This window comes from Erpetoichthys calabaricus, chromosome 7 (genome assembly GCF_900747795.2).
Source record: "Erpetoichthys calabaricus chromosome 7, fErpCal1.3, whole genome shotgun sequence".
Classification (NCBI taxonomy): Eukaryota; Metazoa; Chordata; class Cladistia; order Polypteriformes; family Polypteridae; genus Erpetoichthys; species Erpetoichthys calabaricus.
Genome location: NC_041400.2, coordinates 135,709,852 through 135,730,504, shown reverse-complemented (window position 1 = coordinate 135,730,504; position 20,653 = coordinate 135,709,852). Strand labels below are relative to the sequence as shown.

At 36.6% G+C, this 20,653-nt stretch overlaps 1 protein-coding gene across 2 annotated transcripts in view; it reads right to left on the bottom strand.

Annotated features, from left to right (window-relative positions):
* Positions 1–196: 196 nt before the first annotated feature.
* Positions 197–20,653, bottom strand: part of rab3c (RAB3C, member RAS oncogene family) — a 99,365-nt gene continuing 78,908 nt past the window's right edge. For both annotated transcript variants that reach the window (XM_028805435.2, XM_028805434.2), the window contains exons 3-5: positions 18,547–18,665; positions 9,114–9,238; positions 197–5,694 (exon numbers count right to left, since the gene is read on the bottom strand). In XM_028805435.2, coding sequence (XP_028661268.1) covers positions 5,504–5,694; positions 9,114–9,238; positions 18,547–18,665 — 435 coding nt within the window. In that variant the 3' untranslated portion in view covers positions 197–5,503. The remainder of the gene's footprint in view (positions 5,695–9,113; positions 9,239–18,546; positions 18,666–20,653) is intronic.

The window sequence follows — 20,653 nt, the reverse complement described above, 5'->3', positions numbered from 1 at the left end:
TGTGTTTATCTCTCCTTTGTTCTTTACAAATGCCATATTTAAAATTTCTCAAAACTGAATCACGTGAGTACTGTGTTAATACAGCTTCATTTGACTGCCCAGATGCTGTTCTGTCATTGCCGTAAACATAATCATACCCACTCTTTTATCTTCGGAGGAAGACATTACCAGAAAATAAAGAAACATGAATCCACAATACAATGCATATATTTATTGTCATCTCCAAAACACTCTAAGTGTACATAAATCACATACAAACAAAATATCCAGATTTTTAGTATTATTCATACAAGATAAATAGAATAAAACAGTGCACAACAAAATATAAATTTAGTTGCTGGGGCTATATGTTAAAGACATATATATATTTTTAATACAGCTGTTTGATATAAGTAAGTCACCATAATATCATTATTTGAAATACACCACCTCACTAATTACAGGCAGTCATTAACCAGTTTATTTTTATAGGATCAGTAAAAAAAATTACTTATCGCTTCAAAAAGGCAAGAGGAACAGTGCAGAATTAGACTAAGTATAAAGCTAGTTCCTAAAATTGGCAGCTATTTAAATATACGCTTCATATCCAGTACTTCTTATGCTAGACCAATAATATTAGCTACATTTTGCCATTGGCCGTTGGGTATACAGTATGACCCTTGAATTCATTACATTATGAAAGTCCTGCAGGTTACAAAAAAGCTACGAAAAATGTACTGTCACTTAATATCCACAGGAGTATGGGTGCTTTTGAGGACAGAAGACAAACAGGATTGTGCTAGTTGGAAACCTTGAAAATGCTATGCAGCAAATGATTAACATACGGCATATGCACAGACATTGCTTTTGGCCAAAACACCAAATAATATTCCTTAAAAATGTTGCAGAATTTATTGTACTAATAGAGGACATTGGCACCAATACAAAACCTTAAAGAGTCTAACTGACCTAAAATCTAAATGTTTTCATGTTGACCTAGAGGGAATTCAGATCTGGAAATCTCCAGAAATACCTGATAAATCAGAATGAAACATATTTTTAACTATGTTTAATATGGTATGTAAAGCAATCATGATATTTGAGTGTGATTGGGGACTTCTTAACTCTTTATGTAAAACAACACAATCTTATTAATAATGATGGTTATGCTGGAAATGATTATTACTGCCTTGTTCACTGTTTTAGCTGCCTACGAAATGCAAACATATATCAAAATAAATGCCATACTACTATAGGTTTTACCAAATGTTACTATAAAATGGTACTTTAAGGTGCTACACTTTGGAAAATGTAAAAATACAGTATATACAGCCTAATTATTATTAGCAATCATTTTCCATTCAATCCTTATTTTCTAACAATATCTATTACTATCTGTAGTGTCATTTTCATAAATGTTTATATTTGATCATTTAGGAACCCGTTAGAGTAACAAATATTCATTTGCGGTTTGGGGAGCTAGTTCTGTCTATGTTTAGGCATCCTCAAAGAAATTAATATTTAGAAATTGTCTGTCCGTGCTCTTTCAGACTCATTTGTCATGGTTCAGGGGAGATGGAGCTGGAGCTAAACTCCAAATCAGAAAGCCACATTACACTTCTTCCTAGAATGCAAACAAACGCTGCCGAACACACACACACATTCACCCTGGGTGCAAGTCAGAGCTGCCAAATGACCTGCCAGCATAATCTGAACAAAGAGATGAAAGTAATGCAAACATATGGAGAACAAAGATAACCACACAGGCACGATTAGCCTTTAAAGGTGGATAATAATTTTCATTTTAAAGTAGTTAATCACACTATTTTTCAACATTTCACAAAGAAACAAAATTACATAGGAAAAGGATATTATGAATAAATTATTACACCATTCATCTTAAATAAGCACTACTGTACATGTACTTTATTAGCAGCTGTACCCATAAGAGTATGGGCAGCAGTATGACGATTGCACTTCTTTGTTTTTGATTATCAGCAAACAGCAACTTAGCCTGAGTTTTAAAACGCTTCATGTATTCTGCAACACGACGTAGACACAACAGTTTTTCATACTGTGTACAAAATATATGACAGTGTAGCAAGTTCAAGAAATAAGGCTATTGTCTATTGTTTACACTCTGAAAGGATAAAGGTAATTCTATACACTGTATACTTATTTAAAAGGATTATAACAGTCACATCTTCAATAATTTACTGGTAATTTTATAATGAATGTAAATACATATACAGCACCATTCACTTCTATAACAGTATTAAAGATACTGTGTAATACTGGAAACCATCAGGTTATAGAAAGGCAAGTATTTATAAAACACAATTATTATTTTGAATTTACTCACAGAAACTGTTGGGGTACAAACTAATCTTGATAAATATAGTCTTGGTGCAGCCCACCACCAGTTGACTGGCTATTACATACACAATAGATAAGTGTTCATACATTACAAAGTTGCACAAGGCACCTAATGCTAAATGAGATTTCTAGACAGACAGCCACTGCACACCTTTACATCTGAAAACACATGAATACACTTCATTATTTACAGGGAACAGCTCTTTAAATATTGCACTTCTTGGCCCATTTCACCTCAATCCTGAGGTTAATTTATAAAAGTATTTTACTATGGCATGCAACATTTAAGACACAAGGAAATACTACAAGGCATGAAACCAAACAATCCAAAATCACATTCAGTCAGCTCCATTCATCTCAGACACTAATGACTTTCTGATAAATCATTCATAGTAAAGTTTTTGTTTTTTAACTTACTACATTGTGAACTCTACAATAAAACGTTCCTAGCATTATATACAGTCTTTTCCACATGCATATATTGTTATGGATTGAAAAATGTACTACATACACTCTTATTACATATGAAACATGTGAAAAAGAAATGGTTTGGCATTTTTAGAGTGAGGGATGTGTTTTCGAAATGCTGGGCAATGACATTTAACAAGCTCAACAAAGAACAAATCATGAATTTGCATTTCCCTCTTAAACAGTGTATCTGAAAACAGAAAGTTATTGTCCTTTAAATTATCTGTTTACAGTTTGTGTGAATCCACAGACGTTTCTTTGATCTTGCTGCTTGTCGATCTGACCTGAAGTTTTCCCACTTAGACTGATATGAGGACTCTGACATCACTAGTTACATTGGCTATCTTTATGCTAATATTTCCTTTTAAAGTGAATATGCCCTGTATATTATTAGTGTAACAGGCATAAGGCAGTAGAGGGCAGACCTGGCACAAGACCATAACAGTTCTGAATCCTGTTGCGAAGAGTGTTGGCTCTAAATTTCTGACAGGCTGAATTACAGTGGAGTGCCTGCCAAACGAAAATGCATCTGTTTCTTTGTGTGGTGGCAACTTGGGACTGGAAATATTTGTACACTATTTGAAATCTTAATGGTTTAATGTTGTAGTAACTGAAAATGAACTTCAGGTGGATGTACTGTTTTAAGACATTTTTACTGATCAAGCATGAAATTTTAATTGAGACAGTTTCCTTATTCTTTTGGTTATACTTTAACTAAAATCAAATAAAAATGATACTCTCTTGAGATTTTTTTAAATCATATTATTCAGATAGAACACGAATTTTTCTAATGGGACATTAAATCGTTTCTAAGGGCATTTGACAAGCCACAAGGCTTTAGTGCCAATGTAACAAGCATAAAGCATGTTTTTAAATTCTAAAAATCTTGAAGGGTATATAATCAAATCAGAAGTTCTCCCCTTTCAAAGGGATTATTTAAAATAAAAACAAGCTATACTGTAACTATTTCCATGTGGAATATAGGCTGGGAGTATTTTAACTATACTACTACCTTTCTTTGGATTAAGGAAGTATACAAATGATTAATGATTCGTTTACTATTCTGTATTGTGATTGGAGAAAGAAATGCACTGATGGATTAAAAAAATCCTTAAATGGGAAACTTTTCAATAAAATTTTCAAATACATAACACCATCATGTACATTTTAAATAATGTACTGTAAGAATGCTACACATTAAAAACATCTTCTTGCCTCACACAAGAATTAAATTCAGGTAGCAGCTAGGGTAGAGTGACATATAGCAGCTAGAGAAAAAAAATGTGTAGAAAAGTAAATATTTATGTAGAAAAAGCAGTATTTATTTCCCCCATGCATTTATTGCATGTAAAAATTTAAAGACCTAACTGTAATGACAGTGTGTGTATAAATATAACACACAAATTCTTAATAAAATAAATTTAAAACACATTAGTGGCAAAAGTTTAAAAAAGAAAACTTGCACAAATATAAAAACCCTTAGACGAAGTATTAAGACAAACATGGTTACTCACAACGTTCCAAGCGTGAGCAAGAAGAAATATCAAACTGGAAACTCCACCAGAATGAAGGTAACTTTTGTATAAATTATGTTTTAAAAGAACAATTGAAATTTGACGCTGGACTATGCTGGCTTACCGTAACAATTTATTTTTCACAATACTGTCCTCAAATGTGCTTTTTTTCTGATGACGTATATTCAGCATAAATTATATACTACAACAGAAACTGTGAGTGGCTGCATAAAGAATACCACTGATTGCCTCCCAAACTGAAGGAACGTCACTTCAGTTCAGAAGGTTAACACACTGGCCTGACAGAGGAGCTGCAGTTAGTGTTATGAAACCAGAGTTCAAAACCAGAGTAGCACTGGATCAACTAAGGCCATACCGGTAACAGTGACTCCTTCCTGTTTGTACATAAGTCATTCAATAATGAATGTGTTATAATGCAAAGCTACATAATTGATTCGTATCAGAAATTTGTAAACATGTGTCACCCTTGGTAGTCAATAGTAAATTTCGCAAGTCTACTGTATTTTTAACACTTCCCCAAAACTGTCTGATATCTGTTACAGAAAGATAAACTGAGTAGACTAAATAAATAAATAAAGTAGAGGTCTACTAAAGCATTTTTCTGTTTCAAAGTGTTTGCATGCAGACAGGTCTACTGTTCTGTAAACATACACAACAATCTCAAGTTCAGTTAAAGAGATTTCTCAGATGGCCATCTGCTGCGTACCAAGGTTCCAAAGATAATCCAGTTACCAATGTGTATCAGAGGCATGAATCATTTATTCTAGTGTGTCCAGAGTGTGGTAATACATGTATTTTTCCATTTATCTGATAACCAATAGGATACTTTATTATAGATGGAACAATAAAAATAATCATACATTTTAATAAATCCAAATGAAAAATGCTGTATATAAACTTTTGTAAACAGATTATGCAATATAAGCCTGCAGTGATTGTGTGTTGATCCACCCACTAAAAGAAGAGGTATTTAGAAAAACTATACTGTGCACATAAAAACTAAAATATTTATTTTTACTCATTTATTAGGATCTGTAAGCTATAAATGAATTTTTAAATACTGTATCTAAGGATTTATACATATATATATCTATATATCTTGGCAACAACACACATCTCAACTACCTTTAAAATGCTACGAGATATTAACACCCACAGTTGGGCTGTTGTAAAGGAGTAGGGTTGTCTGTTAATCGTGTGTTTTGCTTCCCAGCATTGACGTTAGGATCAGTTTCTAAGCTTTCAGACATTTTGTCACAGATGATGTCCACAAGCCTCTCAAATGTCTGTTTAACATTGATGTTGTCTTTGGCGCTTGTTTCAAAGAATTCAAAACCTTCAGAATAAAAAGGAAGAATAAAGAGAGAAATGTGTGTTATTTTCTAGTATTTAAGTTTGCTTTGTAAACAGTAATACTCTTTTATATGCTGTAACACTGTCTGGAGAGTAACTATACACAGACCATTTACAATATAAAATAAATAATTAAGTCTTTTTCAGACAATAGCTGGTGGAACATGATATCATATGTATTAAATTACCGATTATAAAGCCAAAATAAGTACATCAACTCAAGAGAATTTGGTTATCATAGTTAGCTTAGGAGAAAATGCACCTCATCCTCAAAGAATACCCCATTCCCATTCCACCCTGCACACCCCACCAAGTCGAACAAAAGGATAATTTTGAGTTTGGGTGCCTCCTCTGAATACTTTTCACTCATTGTTACAGCATAAGCAACATAGACATCACAGGATTTTTTACAGTAACTTTGTCACTTTACTTCCTATGCCTTTGTCCCCTTCTATGGAAATAAAAATGAACTGTGGGCATATCTCCACAATTTGTAAACCCCACACAATTTAAATAATTTGCACATGCCATGTGTTGTTACATTACATTAGAATATTTAAAAAAAAATGTAAGGCAGGTGACCTGAATATTTTTTCCTTACGGCTCATTGTTAAATTCATTGTGAGTCAAGTTAGTAGTCAGTTTAACAGTTTGCTGGCTGAGGTAACCAAAATGAGTATTACCAACATTGAAAAGGTTCTTTAAGGCTCTTTAAAGAGGTGATTTGTTATGATTAAAAAGGAATATTAGAAATAAAGCAATTTTTATTTTCCCAGCTTTTGTTTGCTGGGGAGGATGCTTACCAGTACTGGCATAATATACTGTAATGGTAAATCTGCAATTTCGAGATAAACAGTGAACAGAAAAGAATAGAGGAAAACTATTTAAAAGATGTTTTTTACTACAATGGTAGATCTAATAGCAAAGCACAATGTAGAAAAATCTGTCCCAAAATGCTCTCTGAAGGGTTGTGTTCAAGATGGCCATTTTGCTAATGACAAGCTAACTAAACAGGATTTTACTGTAAGTGATACGCAATACTGATTTGTAAATACTGAAATTTTGCTTGGAGTACGAGTTATTACAATGCTAACATTACTATGAGGAAATATATTTTTTTTACATTCTTAAGTCAGGTTTTCCCTTTGAATACATTTTTAAACACTGTGAAAGATACCCACACACAGACAGACAGATGTCCAAAAGCACACACGTTTATTTACACAACACTACACTGCACTAACACAGTACACAAATTAGCCTAAACACAGCTCGCAGTCATTTTCTCCTCAGTCTATCGCCGCCTCTACTCCACTCCACTCCACTCAAGCTCCGTCCTCTTCCACCCAACTCCGGCTCCTCGAATGGAGTGAGGCGGCCCCTTTTATGGCCCACCCGGATGTGCTCCAGGTGTTCCCTGATGATCTTCCGGCAGGCTGCCCTTGCACCTGGAAGCACTCCAGGCGTATCTGGTTCCTGTTCCAGCAGCACTTCCTGGTGTGGCGGAAGTGCTGCAATCCATGGCTCAGGAACCATCCAGGTGCCCCCTGGTGGCAGCCACGGACCCCCACAAGGATGAACTTCCCAGCTCTGTATCCGTGGCCCTAATGGAATCCAGGGAGGCTACCCTCTTGCGTCCAGGGGAATATACTGCCACTCTCCCGGTCCTTCAGGGTTCCAGGCGTCCCAGTGGGGCAAGATCCCTGGCTGTCTGCCACAACACATTCAAATTATATTTGAATAGTAATGTTCAATCAGACAGCCCTTATTCATATTAGTGTAGGGCCTCTTTCAATTACCTTTGTTTGGTTGAACTATAGGTTTATTACTGGTGCTCATTGTACAAGCTGTCATCCAGTGAAGGGTCTCTGAACAAATTCAAGGTATCAAGCAAACAGAAAACGTGACTTGTATGTAGCAAATTAAAACAACAGCAATAATATAAAGATACTGAGAGACACCAACATACTGTATAATATAGTGAGTAGTATGGTGTAATTCTCAGGTCAAACAAACATAAACACAACTACTATATATACGTAAGTAGTACTTAACAATATTGTTTTCACTAATAAAACTTTATAAACCTTCACAATAGTGAATAGTACCAGCTTTAAATTAAGCACTGCAAAAAGACTTACAAATATAAATAAATGATTTATAAAGATGTAAAGAAGCGTTATATGTTTGCTAACAATTGACTAATGATTTATCATAAACTGTTACCAATATATGAATTATCATTTAATTTCATTTTCTGTGTAAACATATGAATAAACATGAACTAATAATCCATCCATTTTCCAACCCGTTGAATCTGAACACAGGGTCATGGGGGTCTGCTGGAGCCAATCCCAGCCAACACAGGGCACAAGGCAGGAACCAATCCCGGGCAGGGTGCCAACCCACCGCAGGACACACACAAACACACCCACACACCAAGCACACACAAGGGCCAATTTAGAATCACCAATCCACCTAACCTGCATGTCTTTGGACTGTGGGAGGAAACCGTAGCGCCCGGAGGAAACCCACGCAGACACGGGGAGAACATGCAAACTCCACGCAGGGAGGACCCGGGAAGCGAACCCGGGTCTCCTAACTGCGAGGCAGCAGCGCTACCCACTGCGCCACCGTGCCGCCATGAACTAATAATCTGTTATATAATGTTTGCTAATAACTGATTAATCAAAGTTATTATGAAGTATTACCACTTTATCTACATGTTGGTTAATTGCAAACAGTGAATGCCAAGAGTATATTGCTAATCATTGGCCAGTACAACAGGAAATATCAAACTAGTGGATGAAATGTTAGCCATAGCATTGTGCCCGCAAAGCTTGCCAACAATCTAACAGGGAGTACTTAAAGACTATTACAACCATTGTTATTACAAGCCTGCATAACAGAAAACATGCCACAAAGGAAAAGTTACTCATTTTTAGTGGACAATTGTACCTTTTAAATATGAAGGGAAAACAGAGCAATATTTTTCAAACAAGAGTTACGTGAATTAGATACATGGTTGCTTCCAGTCATATGAAAAACCGCAAGACCAAAAAACTGGATTAACTGCTGTGTGCTAGATTAAACATCTTTTGCAGCTTCAGGGCTTGTATATAAATTGGGCAAGGAATTTGTAACACTCAAATCTCAGTGAGGTGTAAACAGTCAAACATTTGGAGATGGAGTACGTTTATGCATCACCATTCATGTGTGAATCTCTGAAGGTATTCATTCAAGTGTATTGTTAAAAGTTAATGCATTATAACAGGTACAAAGGGGACTGAATTAATGATATTCTTACTCTACAATCTAGTATTGCGAAAATAATTTCCAAATGAAAGGTTACAGCAGTTTAGAATGTTATACAGTATACAAATGTTAAACAACATAACCTACCAAGTTGATCTGCTAGCTGTCTTCCTCTTTCAGCAGAAACTACACGTTCATCTTCCATGTCACACTTGTTTCCAACAAGAATCACTTGTGCATTGTCCCACGAATATGTCTTTATCTGGGTCGACCTAGATAAAAGATTAAAGTAATAACATGTGACAGTATTAAAAAAACATGCAATTTATTTTTGGGAACAATGTAAAACCATGTGAGGACACGGTGCCGAAGCGCTAGCGAGGAGCTGGCGCTCAGTTCACGGATTGTTTCTGCCTCACGCTGTATTCTTGCTGGGGCTGGCGCGACACTGGAAGGATAGATGGATAGAATAATTAAACATGTACTACGAAGATATTTCAATGTTCCTTAAAAGTTTTGAAGAATCGGCGTTCTAAGCTTACAGATGGCTTAACGTCTATTACAAAGCTGATTGTGTGGCAACTGGGTATTTGGAGAAAGAAAAGTAAGGACAGGAATTGGGGGTTAGTACGTTTGAAAGAGACAGTACTACTGTAATAAATTATTTAATCGAAGGTCGCGCACGGCGCAGCATGCATCTTGAGTGAGGCATGAACAATCACTGCGCCACCATGTTCCCATGTTTAATAACATGCTTTAACTCCTATCATCATGAAAATTATATCAAGTATACATCTCACTATTTTAATTATTCAGAGAGCTGTAATATCACAAATATAATGGATTCTGTGTCCTATCGGAGGAAGAGAAAGCCATTTAAGAAACACATAGTGATTCACACACATAGAGCACAAAGAAGATCAAATACAAAACAAAGCATTTAATGTGCTACTTTAGTTACGATGGGATTTGAGAAACTAGTAAATTAAACGATTTTACGATGCAGTTTATGATGTTCTACTTTAATGACAAAATATACTATGTGATTAAAGTGGAAATTCTGAGATTAAAGTTGACATTTCGTGCTTTTTTCCCCACTGTGTGCCTATTTTTTTTTTCTCTGTACCCTAATAAGCTTTCATATGACACTCAGACGGTGGGCTATGACTCGCCTTTTCACGGCGACTTTGATATCTGACAACTTCTTTTTTATTTCGGGCACTGTGCGACTTTGTAAACTTGAGCTTTCAAGTTTCTCCGACACTCTATGTCACTCGATCAACTTCCTTTTGTTGGTTATACCACCGTTTCAACCAACAAATAGTATGTTTTTCCTTGCAAAAAATTCCACTTGGTATTCGCTGAAATTCTTCTATTTTCCCCTGTGGTTTTGTCATTGTCATTTCACAGAACGCTGAGCTTAAGGGCTATTTATATTGATTTGCATATTCAAAGAGGCGTAATTCTGGGAGGAGTTTGGGGTGGGGCAGCAGGTGCATGCACGTGCGTTACTTTTCACGCTGACCGGGATTTATGTAGTGGAAGAACATGGAAGTTGGCCAACGCACAGATTTATGCATCTGGATTTTTTTGTGCGTACGCACATTTCAGCCTTTGTCCTTATGCCATGTTTTAGTGTGAATTCTACACACGGCGTTATGCATGAGCCCCCAGATCTGTAAAAACATGAAAAAACTCATTGGTGACATAAAAAGACACTGAATCACCTTAGAAGGAGGTTGAGGAGAGGAAAAGAGGAGATCAAAACCACAGAGAATTTACCGTTAAGAATTATCCCACTGGAAAGTTGAAGTCTCCTCCAGTTATGCAATTGTATGGATCCTGGGCATGTCAGCACCAATTTCCTCCTTTAGCGCAAGTCCATGTACTGTGCATGGGCCAAAGGCAGAAAATACTGTGGTGTTATGGTGTCTAATTCATATTCTTCCTCTCAACCTGGGTGGCTTCTTAAATGACTGTACTGTAACTTCTTTAATCAACGATGGTAGTAACATTACCATTGTTGTATACCATGTTGTTCATTCACAACAGTTAAAAGGAAAGACTAGTCTTTTTTTTTTCTTCAGAAAAGACTAGTCTTACCTACAGTCAGGGAGCTACACAAATATATTGTGAAAGATGGCCGGCAGTTTATCCCAGCCAACACTCCCAGGCCGCTAGATGGAGTCCTCCCTGCAACATGGAGGTGCCCCGAATTCTCGCAGGGCATCATGGACAATGTGATTTCGGCTTCACAGCCCTGCTGGATACTGTGGGGGCCGCCAGGGGACGTTGCAGGGAGGCACAGGGATTTATATTTTCCTTATAGCCCGGAAGTACTCCCTAGTCACGGGGACGGAAGAAATTAAGTACTTCCGGGCTGAAGAAAAAGAAGTGTTTTCATCTGACCCGGAAGTGCTATGGAATCACATGAAATGAAGGACAGAACCACTTCTGGGTCGAGTACTATAAAAAGGACTGTGGGAAACCTAGCAGACTGAGCCGGAGTTGGGAGGGAGTGCGACAGAGCTGCTGGGTGGAGAGAAGAGATTGATTTACTGTTGATTATTGTTTATTATTGATTATTATTGTGTATCGTGGAGGTGGAGGTGCTTTGTGCACAGTATTGAAGAAATTAAAATTATTTTGATACTTTTACCTGGTCTCTGGACGGGTTGTCTGCGGGTTTGGAGGAGCGACAGCGCCCCTTATTGTCACAATATCCACTCGCTGACTGTACTGTGTCCTTCTAAAGACACAACAAATGGGGGGTGGGGCTTGGGTATTTGTCAAAAATGTAAGCGTAGAGTGTGTTTCACGGGTATCAGGTCACCTAATATTATGAAAGATTTTAGTGTGACAACGTCACAAATCCATTTTCTTTTTGCCTTAAAATGGAAGTGATCCATATAAAAGACTAGGGACATAATTTCCACCCAGGATGACAACCGCTCAACCCCTTCCATTTCTGCCCTGTTATTTTTCCTCCATTAACAACAGACATTAAACCATTTGGTGCCTCAAACCACTTCTGTCTCCTTCTTATAATTTTACAGCTGCTTTTTGTACCTCCTCTTGTCTATTATTTGTTTAATATCCCTTTGAATCTCATCCAGTTTTTTTTCCTTTTCAGTCACACACCAGATAAAGGCTACAGAGCTGAAGCAATGCGTCTTCAACCTTCTTTTCTTTTTTAATCATGGAAATTGTCTTTACTCTTTTCCTTATACCACATAGCTTCAGTAATTGTTAAGAGATTCATACAAGAAACATACAAGACAATGCATTACACTTAAACAGTTAGTTTGGGTGAAAAATACTATTTACACCATATAGAAATTTCAAGTTATTAATGTGTAACATTAAACAACACATAAAAAATAGGAATATTAATAATAAGACTATTTGACCTGACAAATAAATTACATTTAGTCAAATGATTCCTGGAGCAAGGTAATTTTCAATATATTTTCACTTTAGGCTGAAATAATTTATACTTGAAATATACCTACGTCTGCACAACTCCATTGTTACCACCTAACAATGATACATGTTACAGATTTTGTCAGATAGCTTTTCTTCATACAGTTGTTATGCACCCATAATTGGGAGTCAATTTTAGGGCTCTTCTATCACTGATACCCCCCAAACCATGGGGTGGTGTTGTCACATACTGACTTTCCTGTCCTTCGATCCCCAGACCAGAAGATCAACGGTGTGTGGACCTCTGATGTCACTTCCGGACTCGTTCTTTCTTTCTGAAAAGCCATAAGAGGGCCACCATGAATGCAGCTGGGGCTCATGTCTGAAAAGATGTCATCTTGTTAACTGTTCATTCGCTTTGCCTTATTGTTTTGATCTTCATTTACACGGGAATCACTGTCTGTTGCCCCAATGCTTAATGACCTTTTGTGTCCTTTTGTTACAAAGAATTTTGAATTCTTTACAGGCTAATTTTTTTTCTGTCATGGACGTGGGCTATTTTTTTATAATAATATTAATGTTATTTTTTTTTTATTTAAATTTCGGATAATATACAGCTAACAACTACATGAACAGTCAATACATGATCATTTTGAAGTGTATGACACCAAGACAGCTTGTTTAGAAATTTTTTTAATCTCCTTTAACAAAGTTCATTGTTATAATGCACAATGCACCTGTAAACTAAGAACGCTGACTTAATGATGGCATTGCACAGGAGTAGAAAGCAAAGCACAAAGCTGTGCAAGTACATTATCGATAGGCAATGTCTGAAGAGGAACCAAATAATTTGCAGTACTGTTTGTTTTTGTGGGATTCTACCTACTCAGCATGAAGAAGAGTTTCAGGGCATAGTGATATGAATATTACATCAAAGAGAAGGGAGGCAGAGTACCCCTTTGAGTTTTGAGCACCTGATATACCTGCATTTTATCAGTCAGTTGGGGGGGCATGCTTTCCTCATCGATTTTCTAGAGCACTGATATAATTTGGTGTTTTCAGAGCCTGAGGGGCCAGAATACATCCATTTACTACTAGTAATCACTTGCTTAAGCTTAAGATATGGCAATGGGTATGCATTAAATAAAAAGGAAAAAGTGTTTCTGACCACTTTTAAATGTTAATGGAGAGTTCCGATCTCCAACCAGTCACAAGTGAATGTACTCCTTACTTTTAATGTGGTCAACTGCTATTCAATCAAGATTGGTTCAAATGTTAATGTCTGGAGTTAACAGAGCCAGAGTTTGGTTGGATTAGAGAGAGACGGCTCATTTCTAGCAGAGTCCAGAGAAGAACCAAAAGCTAACAAAACTCAATACAGTGCTCATTTTATTTAAAAAATGTATATTTGTTTGCTATTTTATTATTTTAAAAATCACTTGTTACTCAAAGATCCTGGCACAGTGCTGTTACTAAACCTCCTGCCTTCAAAACAAATCATTCCAAAACCTTTTCTTGAAAAGAATGGGCAAACATGTCAAATTCATGCATTTGTGTACAAAGAAAGTACAGTATCCATCCATTTTCCAACCCGCTGAATCTGAACACAGGGTCACGGGGGTCTGCTGGAGCCAATCCCAGCCAACACAGGGCACGAACCTATCCCGGGCAGGGTGCCAACCCACCGCAGGACACACACAAACACACCCACACACCAAGCATACACTAGGGCCAATTTAGAATCGCCAATCCACCTAACCAGCATGTCTTTGGACTGTGGGAGGAAACCGGAGTGCCCGGAGGAAACCCACGCAGACACGGGGAGAACATGCAAACTCCACACAGGGAGGGCCCGGGAAGTGAACCCGGGTCCCCAGGTCTACCAACTGCGAGGCTGCAGCGCTACCCACTGCGCCACCGTGCCGCCCAAGTACAGTAGATTATAGTAATATTTTAAGTAACAATGTCACATAAATAAATACATTATTTAGATCTGTATAATTATTAGTTTCTTTACATTGTTAATACCATATATTATTTCCCTTTAAGAGGTTTGTGTGTAATCTGAAAAGGGTATAAAACATAACTTTATACTTAATATAGTCAAAATGAGTATGTGAAAGCTTTTCCAAAATAACCACAGCAACTAACTGAGTAGCTGGAGAATTCAATATTAAGTGGGTTTTAAACACTCATAAAAATGAGATAAAATGAGGCAATCATTTCACTAACAGGTGATGCGTCATGAGCTTCATCTTTAGGTCATTTTGGCAGGTCAAACATGCACTGCAGCATACTGCATGTGAAATACAACAGTATAAGGTTTCTCCATGTATCTTGCATTACTACATCTGTGTATTTAATGTTAAGTTATATTATATTCCTTTCTTTTTGTTTCAATTTCAGGTTTTTATACAATATGATAGTCATTAAAACTGAACATTCTTCAAAAGGCTTTAATTTTAATATAATACCACACCCATAAACATCCAAATTCATTTCCCAAACTATCATACTGTATTTTCACTTGAAATTTTAATTTTTCCTGTCTGTTTCCTGGTTTCCTTCTTTTCTTTTGACATTGTTTTTGGGGTTTATTGATTGTCATATTTATTTTGTGTTTCAACATATGTACAGCATTTTCTTATGGGTGTTATTGTATTATGGTACAGTTGCCTTGCAGTAAACTGCTGGTTGTTAGGGGACATGTCCTGAAAGTTGTGCTGTATGCTGTCATCTGACACTTTGTCCAAGATTGTGGATTCATCGCAAACACGCATTTGTTCTTTTACTTTGTTTTAAATCTTCTGGTTACAAAATTTATCCCATTCATTTACTATTATTTAAGACAATTTGTCTGTGATTATGTGTTCATTTATTGGTTAATGAATTTCCTACACCATTTCCTGAATATAACTTTTGTTATATATTGTAAGATGTGTTGTCTTGATCTTCTTGTTACCAATTTTGGCTTGTTACCTAAACTTTGAAACATTTCCTGGTTCCATTTCCATTCAAAACTGCTGTCACCTTGAGTTATATTTCAGCCAGGCACTGTCTCCTGACTAAATTATGTTGTTTTTAAATTTTTATTTCTCTTGTGTTATTTACCAATTTGCAAATTTAAAAAAAATACTGTTTTCTTTAAATATGATTTATTATTATATATTTGTGCAAATTTCATTAATGGTTATTGTCTTTGTGTTTTATAGCTGAATCTCCAAGAGGTGGGGCCATGACATCATGCTTAAGAACACCATTTGCCTTTATGTTCATGCTGTGGAGTTAACGTCTCTCAGAGGATTACTGAATGCTGGAGGATTTGGATCAATTTTGCAAGCACTATTCTGATGTTCCTGTGTTATATTACAGCCAGGGTTATGTGTATTTTCCATTTTATTGTTACTTTTGCCATTTTGTCACCATGTCATTACTAATACAGGACAGCCATTAGCCCTTATATTGAGGTTGAGGAGATAGTCCCACTAGTGTGTCATTGTAGTTTGTGGAGAGAAGATCTTAGGCATGATTATGACATTGTAACAAGCTGCAAGTGTGGACCATGTGATTGTCACACCTTGCTGTCACCAATGAAACAAGATGCAGTCAATCAAACCTTTTCAGACAAATCCTTTTTCCTCATTTATGCCTCCTTGCCTGGTTTTGCCACATTTTTTTCATTTTTATGTATGTTATGAACAACATTGTCTTATTTTAATTTTGTCTTTCAAGCCACCATGCTTTTTGGTTTTCTCTACCTTGAAGGATATTTTTGTGTTTTTTACTTTACATGCTGGTTTACAATGTACGAGCTAGGAAAAAGTACTTTTAATTAAAAGTGAGTGCACATATAGATTATATAAAGAAGTTAGCCAGGATTTGTAGGTTTCAGCTGGTAGAATACTAATGCATCAAAGAGTCAGGAAATGATTAAAGGAACTATTTATTTCAGAGGCAATGCAATGATGCTGCTTTCTATGAAGTGTAATCATACTATATTAAACTTTCTTATGCTCTGTGCTGTATTTTATAAAACACACTAACTAACAATTAGTATCAAATAATGGGAACTACTAAGGTGTTAAAACTGTCCTAAAACTGGAAGTATCATTCTGTTGTTTTATTTCTGCAAAAAAGATCTTTTAAGTCAGGGTATTAATGTGTCAGTGGTGCCAGTATCCTTCAGCAGAAGACAACCAATTACAGCTGTAAACAATCTTCATACTGTATCTGTACTAATTGGTAACTAATCCCATTATTCACCCACTAGGTACCATAATGTGCATGCAAATGACAAAGCATATGACTAAATTTCTTCATTTTTTCAGATGAACATTTACAGTATAATGACAAACAGAATATCTGATTCACAGCACCGTAAATGAATACAGTGCATCCGGAAAGTATTCACAGCACATCACTTTTTCCACATTTTGTTATGTTACAGCCTTATTCCAAAATGGATTAAATTCATTTTTTTCCTCAGAATTCTACACACAACACCCCATAATGACAACGTGAAAAAAGTTTACTTGAGATTTTTGCAAATTTATTAAAAATAAAAATACTGAGAAAGCACATGTACATAAGTATTCACAGCATTTGCCATGAAGCTCAAAATTGAGCTCAGATGCATCCTGTTTCCCCTGATCATCTTTGAGATGTTTCTGCAGCTTCATTGGAGTCCACCTGTGGTAAATTCTGTTGACTGGACCTGATTTGGAAAGGCACACACCTGTCTATATAAGGTCCCACAGTTGACAGTTCATGTCAGAGCACAAACCAAGCATAAAGTCAAAGGAATTGTGTGTAGACCTCCGAGACAGGATTGTCTCGAGGCACAATTCTGAGGAAGGTTACAGGAAAATTTCTGCTGCTTTGAAGGTCCCAATGAGCACAGTGGCCTCCATCATCCGTAAGTGGAAGAAGTTCAAAACCACCAGGACTCTTCCTAGAGCTGGCCGGCCATCTAAACTGAGCGATCGGGGGAGAAGGGCCTTAGTCAGGGAGGTGACCAAGAACCCGATGGTCAATCTGTCAGAGCTCCAGTGGTCCTCTGTGGAGAGTGGAGAACTTTCCAGAAGGACAACCATCTCTGCAGCAATCCACCAATCAGGCCTGTATGGTAGAGTGGCCAGACAGAAGCCACTCCTTAGTAAAAGGCACATGTCAGCCTGCCTGGAGTTTGCCAAAAGGCACCTGAAGGACTCTCAGACCATGAGAAAGAAAATTCTCTGGTCTGATGAGACAAAGTTGGAACTGTTTGGTGTGAATGCCAGGCGTCACGTTTGGAGGAAACCAGGCACCGCTCATCACCAGGCCAATACCATCCCTAAAGTGAAGCATGGTGGTGGCAGCATCATGCTGTGGGGATGTTTTTCAGCGGCAGGGACTGGGAGACTAGTCAGGATAAAGGGAAAGATGACTGCAGCAATGTACAGAGACATCCTGGATGAAAACCTGCTCCAGAGCGCTCTTGACCTCAGACTGGGGCGACGGTTCATCTTTCAGCAGGACAACGACCCTAAGCACACAGCCAAGATATCAAAGGAGTGGCTTCAGGACAACTCTGTGAATGTCCTTGAGTGGCCCAGCCAGAGCCCAGATCTGAATCTGATTGAACATCCTTGGAGAGATCTTAAAATGGCTGTGCAGCGACACTTCCCATCCAACCTGATGGAGCTTGAGAGGTGCTGCAAAGAGGAATGGGCAAAACTGGCCAAGGATAGGTGTGCCAAGCTTGTCGTATCATATTCAACAAGACTTGAGGCTGTAATTGCTGCCAAGGGTGCATCGACAAAGTATTGAGCAAAGGCTGTGAATACTTATGTACATGGGATTTCTCAGTTTTTTTATTTTTAATAAATTTGCAAAAACTTCAAGTAAACTTTTTTCACGTTGTCATTATGGGGTGTTGTGTGCAGGATTCTGAGGAAAAAAATGAATTTAATCCATTTTGGAATAAGGCTGTAACATAACAAAATGTGGAAAAGGTGATGCACTGTGAATACTTTCTGGATGCACTTTAAATATTACAGAAATCTTACCCCTAAAAAACCAAGAAAAAGAAAAAATAACAGTTGACACACATGCATAAAAAATAAAAAATAAAACTGGCAATTTTGAGATTTATATCTCAAATATTGTATTTACTCACCAGTCCTGAACAGCGTTGAAAGATTCTTCATTGGTTATGTCATACATTAAAATAAAACCCATTGCCCCACGGTAGTAGGCTGTAGTAATTGTTCGATACCTCTCCTGTCCAGCAGTATCCTGCAACGACAACCACTTATAAAATAAAAAATAATGGAAAAATACAATAACTTTCTCATATATAAATATGATCCTACAATTGCAATAATATGTTTCATCATGAAAATGTCAATGTCAATTTATTTATATAGCACATTTAAACAAACATTGTAATGCTGTGGCCAAAGTGTTTTACAAAAACAGAACAAATTAACATAAAACATAAATAGAAATAAAACATATGAACATAAAATAAAATACATAATAAATAGAAGTAATGTTATATACATAAAAAATAGAAGTAATGTAATATAATCACAAAGAGGAAGCCATCAGTATTACTGAAGGTAACTGAATGCAAGTGAGTAAGAAAATGACATCATCTAGTCAAATGTAAATTTATTTATGTACATAACACTGTCATGACATAAATTTTACATGCTTCGTATGATGACCAGTGCCTGTTGTTAAAGTTGTCAGTGGTAGTCACATTTCAGAAGTCATTTAACGGTTAATAAGATTATAAAAAGATTTAACTTTTTACTATGGTATGGTAAGTACAGAGAGATACAAGTTGGTAAACAGGAGTAACTAGTGGATAGTAGGCATTACTTAATCATTACATACATCTATTATGAAGAAATCTTGAAGGACTGGTGAACACACCATAAACTCTGGAAAAACATGCAATATAGGGACATGGCTGTGAAGCTTGTCTGTAGCATTTTTAAAAATCTAAGCTGTATTCACGGGAAAGCTGCTTTGGCATAATTTTTCACACCCGTTTCTGTGTACTTTTATATAAGCAGTGATATAAGTACTTGTCCAAGTCCAGATATTTGCTCAGTTATGTTGCGGATAAGAGCTTCCCACCAATTGAGAATTAGTCATCACATAGAAGCTCTCTTATCTCACTAAGTAATAGAAGAAGACACCCCCTGTCAGTGAAAAGAACAGTTTGTAAGTTGCAAACAGCATGAATTTGTGTGTGTGATGTCAGGCTGGCTCTCTCTTAGTTCCCAACTTCAACATGCACCTCTACTGTTACTCTCCACCACCTGCAGAGCAAACCCTGTCTGCTGCACCATTTGTCTAAGCCCAGGACTGACATGTTGCTGGCTGCTAATCACTGCCTGAAAGTCAGAAATCAGAGTCGTTCTGGTTCTAAGCTTCTAAGGTGCACACAGCATGCTTCTGTGTGTGTGATGTTACTCTCTCAGCCCCCTACTCCTACATGTATGTGGACTGTTAAGAGTACTGACTTTTTTTTTTTTTACTTCATTATCTTATACAAAATTTTAACTGTGCCCATCCCTTGTAAAACATCTTTGCACTCAGATAACATACTGGCCACTATTCTTCCATGATGAATCTTGACAAGATATAGCTGAAGAACTAAGCATCAAAATCTTCAGCACATTCCATACAACATTAACCGGTATATTTTTGTGGATAGGTTTTAGTTATACAATGCAAATCAAAAAGTAAACTCCTGGATTTTCAGTTTTATTCACAATTTACATTGATTATTGTGATGCTGAATAAATGAAAAAAAATGTATCTGATGCTTAGAACAATCTGTCCAACATGCAAAATGCTCTCATTTTAATTTTGTTTATTACCACCATAAAAGTACATGGTTTGAAAAGATATAAAGTGTGAATACTTAAATTAATTCTTACATATATATTTTTTTTGCATATAGCAGAATGATAAACTACAGATTCATGCAATTCTAGCACCGGGCATTCATTTGTAGAATGTCTATATTATTTAATACGAGAAACCAAAGATGTCCAAAAGCCTGAATCACCAATAAGTGACTTTTCATTGGAGTATACCCATGCAAACAACTATAACCTTTTAATCTTGTGTCCAATAGAAAATGCAGAATGCCAGCTTTCACTTATAGCCTACTTTACTTTCCTGTGACATCAGGCTACTCAGACTAGTTTTGTAAAACCTTTACAATGAGTGACTGCTTACTTTGTCATCAGTAAAACAGATTA